The sequence below is a fragment of the Nannospalax galili genome, unplaced genomic scaffold (assembly GCF_000622305.1).
Source record: "Nannospalax galili isolate Female #2095 unplaced genomic scaffold, S.galili_v1.0 scaffold169, whole genome shotgun sequence".
NCBI classification, from domain to species: domain Eukaryota; kingdom Metazoa; phylum Chordata; class Mammalia; order Rodentia; family Spalacidae; genus Nannospalax; species Nannospalax galili.
In genome coordinates, this window is record NW_008360327.1 from 3,316,277 (window position 1) to 3,321,895 (window position 5,619).

Genomic DNA, 5,619 nt, shown 5'->3' on the forward strand with positions numbered 1-5,619 from the left:
GGGTTCCCGGAGCACCTCCAAAGTCGCGCCTGACCCGGGGCTGTGAGGTCCGAGGTCTGCTGCGATTCGGCTGCCGCCGCAGTCCTCCGCGTCCAGCTCCGCCGCGCGCCGGCATGACGGGCTCGCTGTTCAAGGGAAACTTCTGGGTAAGTGTGCGGGGCGCAGCTGGGAGTCGGCGCCCTGGCTGACGGTGCTCCGCAGGGCTCGGCCGACCTAGACCTGCTGCCCCAGGGCGGCCTGCGCGGGTGCGGGGTCCTCGTCTGCGTCCTCCACCCGGGCAGCCTCGGGCCACGGTGCGGACTCAGAGCACAGGCACAGCTGGAGACACCGTGGATCAGGACGTCAGCCGGTCGTCTCACACCAGAAAACTGAGGCCCAAAGGGAGGAGCAACCGGTTCGGGCCGGGACTCCGGTGCCCGAGGCTGATCTGGGAGAACCCAGGATGGGGAGTGTGAACAGTCACTCCAGGGAAGCAGGGGGCGGGCGGTGGATGTCTTTTCCAGGCAGTGGTTCTCTGCTGGAGCTTTGATCTGCCTAGCAGCCTTGCTTTCTGATCCCCCCCCCCCCCCCCCCCCCCCCGCCCACAGGGCACCTCAAGAAGGCATGTATGAGCCCTTAGGAGCCGGTGTCTGTTTATTCTTAGTGGCTCAGTTCGCAGGCAGCAGATTTCCCTGTCTCCTTTGCTCCATTCAGTCTTCTTTCCTCATTCTCTTCCCCTCCAGGTACCCGCAAGGGTCCCCACCCCTGAACTCACAGGAAGCAACTTCATCCTTTTAAGACAGGGCGGGAAGCTGACCACCTGAGAGCTGACCCACAGCTCCCAAGGAGCCAGCTCCTTACTTGGGGTCCTGCTTGTGCCTCATTTAGTTTCAGTGTGGTGGGCTGCTGTGACCCAAGTGACAGAGCCTATCGCCCCATCTGCTCAAGGTTTTGAGATTCTTGTTGTACACTGACCATCTGTAAGGTAAAGGACTGGGGTAGCATATCAGGGAAGAGGTTTCTTTCTGGAGATTCTGGTACTGTGGGGAAAAAAGGACAGACTTTGTTTTGCCGCCTTCCCCCAAAGTGAGTGGTTGTTTTGGCAAAAGATGCTTCAGCCAGTAGTGTGCATGCACTGTGCTGGGAGTGCCTGCAGCAGATCAGATCCAGGAGAACGTTTTGGTCTAAAATATCAAGGAAAAGATGTTACTGATGTTTCCTCTCAACTCTACATATCTTAGCCTGAGCTCAGTTAAGCACCGAGGACCCTTCTCCATCATTCTCACCCAGGAGGAAGAGCCTGAGCCGCCCCCCCGGCCTCCCCCCCTTCTACACTCCTAAAAAACAGAGCTCTGTGGTGGTGGCTCACACCTGTGGTCCCAGCACTGGGGAGATGGTGACATCCATTCTGAGAGGCTCTTGACACACCCCCAGCTGTCTCCTATACATGCACGCAAGAATGGTCAGGAGAGGGACAGAATGAAGTCTGAGGTGAGAATTAGAGGTTGGATAAAGGTCTAGGGGTGATGGTGGGGGAGAGGTTTCTGGTTTTATACTTTCAAAAGTTACCCAAGATCCTTGTAACAGTTTGCAATGTACCTTCTGTCTCTAATTTCCCATGACTGTGTCGAATAATGAAAACAACTGCAACTTTTACTGTACTCTTAAGTGTTTTACAGGAAAGACTCAGCTAAGCTTCCCAGCTACCCTATGAGGGAGCTGACTCACCATGGCATTTTACAGATGAGGAAACTAATTGGCAGTTGTGGGGGCGGTGTTAAGCAATCTTTTCAAGGCCCTAGAGTTGATAAATAGTGGACAGAGTTCTGAATGAGCTAACTGCTCTCCAAAGTGTCTCCAAGAGGGTGGCAGGAGTGAGGATGTCCCGGGAGTAAGGATGCCCCAGCATAACTGTGTGGCCAGTTTCACACTGCTCAGGGTGAGGTGCATGCTGTAGATGTTGGGCCATCATTTGACTGTTCAAGAGAATCTTCCTTTCTCCTTGAGCTCAGTCAGAAGTCCTCAGAGGGTAGGCAGGATTTTACCATCCCTGAGTCGTCAGTGACTACTGTGCTTGGAAGAAGGACCCCCCAGGATTTGGCAGAGAGAACATAGCAACAGTGCATGGGAGAAAGGGGGCGGAGAGAAGCTCTTGGATAAGAATCACCTGCCAGATTGTTTCTACTCTCAAGGAGTAGGAAGAAAGTTCTTTGACAGAGTTGAGGTGATGATAGTAACAGTTTCAGGGATGAAAAAGATGTGATTGGATGAGGTGGAAAACTGTGGAAACACAAGTGGGCATTGGTTTACTAGATTTAACATGCTTTTGGCAATATTTTCTCTGTGGAAAGTGCTCTCATGGAGGTGGCATTTGCTGGGGTTAAACCACCACCTGTAGCAAGCTTGGAAAGAACGTGGTTACCTCCTGAGGAAGGTGGAAAGGGAAGCTCTTGGCCTGCGATGCTTGACCTCAAGAATATGAAGGACTGGGTGTGGTGGCACATACATTCAGCTGTGTATCAGACAGGAGGACTGAGAGTTCAAGGCAAGTCTGGGCTACAGCCAGACCCTGTCTCAGAAACCAAAATGAACAACAGCAGAACAAAATAAGAATATAGAGGAAGGAGGGCTGGGGATGCGGACTATGGAGCATTCACCAAGTAAACTGGATCAGAGGTCTGTTTCAGGGTGGAGACTGTGGAGAGGGAAAGATGATGTGTGTAAAAAACCCACAAAGAGAAATCAAAGCCACAGGCCAGGTCAGTCAACGGAAGGTGAACAGTGGAGGGAAGGAAAGGGGCCTGGAACCAGTTCTGTAGAAGGGGAACTGGAGATGAGGTGGGGACCCTGGAAATAAGGAAGTCAGCTGGAGGAACTGGTTTGTGGAGGCAGTAGGAGGAGGGAGAAGTGACAATTAACAATATTTAGTCAGGTGTAGCACAGGCAAAGACTGGTTGAGTACAAAGTTCCCTTCTGCCCGAGGCCTCACTCCTCAGCATGTTGTTGGGTTGCTGGGTAGGGGGAGTTCTGCCAGAGCAGAGTTTTCCAGGGGAGAGAATAGGTTGTTAGACGGTTTGGAAGTATTCTAAATCCTTTCCCTCCCCTCCCCTCAGACAGGGTGTCACTGTATAACCCTGGCTGGCCTGGAACTCGCTTTGTAGACCAGGCTGGCCTCAAACTCACAGAAATCCATCTGCCTCTGCCTCCTGAGTGCTGAAATTAAAGGTGTGCACAACCACCACTCCCTGCTTACTCTAATATCTTTTCTTTCTCTCTCTCTCTCTCTCTCTTTTTTTTTTTTTGGCTTTTTGAGACAGGGTCTTCCTGTAGCTCCAGTTGGTCTCACTGTGTAGACCAGGCTGGTCTTGAACTCACAGAGCTCCACCTGCCTTTGCCTCCCAAGTGCTAGAATTAAAGGCATGCACCACCACACCCAGCTCAAATATCTTTTTTTAAAAATATTTTATTTATTATAGTATGTATGTAGGTGCACCTGTGTCATGCAGCATCTGTGGAGCTCAGAAGAGGGCGTCGGATCCCCTGGAACTGGAGTTATGGATGGTTGTTAGCTGCCATGTGGGTGCTGGGATTCGAACCCAGGTCCTCCCCAAGAGCAGCCAGTGCTCTTAACTGCTGAGCCATCTCTCCAATCCTACTCTAATATCTTAACAACAATTGCAAACATGTCAGTGAATAATGTCTGCTGGTCAACATTCACCAGCTGGTGGACATGGTTTTGCCTCTTAGAAAGGGTGTCCAGATGAGAGAGTGCATGGAACAGCATGAGGTGCAAGAGTGCCACCAGCCCAGCTGGCAGCAGGTAGGCTAGCATTTACTGGATGGGTGGCTTTGTGTAAGTTACTTAAACTCCTAAAGGTTCCATCTGTGCATAAAAGATGGGGATAAGACTTGGTGTCTTCCACTGGACTCTTAGAATTCAGCCTGAGGGTTTAGCACAGAGAACTGATACCTTAAAATTGTTGGCTGTTTTTACGGTGATTACTGGCACAAACAGCAATGAAAGGAAACAAGGGACAGTTACTCAGAAAAAAAGGATGAAGAGATAAACCTAAAGAGAAGCACCTTGTGGGGCTGGTGAGATGGCTCAGTGGGTAAAGGTACCTCCTGGGAGGAGAGACCTGACTACCGCAAGTTGTTGTCTGACCTACACACACACACTTTTTAAAAGTCTTTTAAAAAGGGACTTTAGGTAAATGCCTGTGTTGAGGAAGGATGAGCAAGGAGGCAGAGAAAGAGAGGCGGGGACAAAAGGAAACACAGGAAAGAGCCATCACAGGCCTAAGAGGAAAAAGCTGAGAGGCTCAGGATCCTTCCTTTTTCATAGCTTCTTTGTGACCAGTTGGTTAAGCAGTGCTGTGTAATTTATCTTGGTTAGCTTTGGTGGCTCATCAGAATGAGACAATGATCAGTGATATCAGTGATGTGATTTCCCGAGCTCTATGGGAATGGTTGAGCTTAAGTAAAGGAGCCTCAGTCTTCAGCATGGGTCAATCAGAGTGCTCCTCAGATGTGGGTGTACTCAGACACAGTGTCTTTCAAATGTGGGCATGCACAGGTGAGTATAGAACCTGTTCTAGAAGAAGCAGATGAAAGCAATGTCCTCCCACCCCAGGGGATTTCCAGTGCCTCATTTGAAAGTGAGGGCCAACTTATGCCGGAAGAGGTTTCCTGGGTTCCCAGGCTCTTGGCCCAAGTCAGCTTCCTAGTCACTGTCAGCACCATAAACCTGTAGTGGGTGGGACCTGCTCTTCACCTGGTGATTGCCCTGGGGAAGTCCTGGAACTCTTCCTAATTATCTCATTACCGTCTGCCAATGCAGGGCTGTTCCTCTTCTCCAAACCTGTAGCCAGATGGATTGCAATCTTGTTGGGGCCTTCCTAGAGTGGGATCGTGCAGAGTCTGGATTGCTCAAGAATTTTTCTCAATACTGTGTGCTCTGGAGCAGTGTGGGAACCTGCTTTTCTTGACTTTGTTTTGAAATAGAGAGAGGAAGAGACAGGGAGAGAGGGAGAGAGAGGGATGGAGAGAGAAGACAGAGAGCACTCCATATTGATCCTGTGTGATATTTTATACTATGTTTAGGTTGTTTTTCTAATTTTTTTTTTGAGGTAGGGTCTCCAACTCACAATCCTGCCTCAGCTTTCTGAGTGCTAGAATTACAGGCATGGACTGTCACACCTGGCTCTAATTTTTAATATTCTTTCTTAGGTCTAGACAATGGAGGGCTATTTTGTTTTGTTTTGCCAAAGGCAAAGGCAAGGTGAAGTCCTTGGCAGTTACCCCTCTTCAGTTCATTCCTCCCAGAGCAGCCAGATGAAATTATCTTTAAAATACTTGTTAAAATTCCTTATTTTACTTGAAAAATGTACAAGACATTTTTTAGGGAAAAAAATTCTTAGAAGTCCATAAGACAAAATCTAGTAGAGAGCATTTTCACTGATAAAAGCAAACATTTAAGAAAAAAAAAGTCAGGCCAGGTGTGGTGGCGCACGCCTTTAATCCCAGCACTTGGGAGGCAGAGGCAGGCGGATCTTTTTGAGTTCAAGGCCAGCCTGGTCTACATAGTGAGTTCCAGGACAGCTGGAGCTACAAGGAGACCCTGTCTCAAAAGAAAAGACA

The 5,619-nt window shown here is 49.5% G+C and overlaps 1 protein-coding gene across 1 annotated transcript in view; it reads left to right on the top strand.

The window, feature by feature from the left end:
* Positions 1 to 5,619, top strand: part of Pstpip2 (proline-serine-threonine phosphatase interacting protein 2) — a 122,817-nt gene continuing 117,198 nt past the window's right edge. Inside the window, exon 1 of the mRNA XM_008825914.3 lies at positions 1 to 146. Coding sequence (XP_008824136.1) covers positions 114 to 146 — 33 coding nt within the window. The 5' untranslated portion in view covers positions 1 to 113. The remainder of the gene's footprint in view (positions 147 to 5,619) is intronic.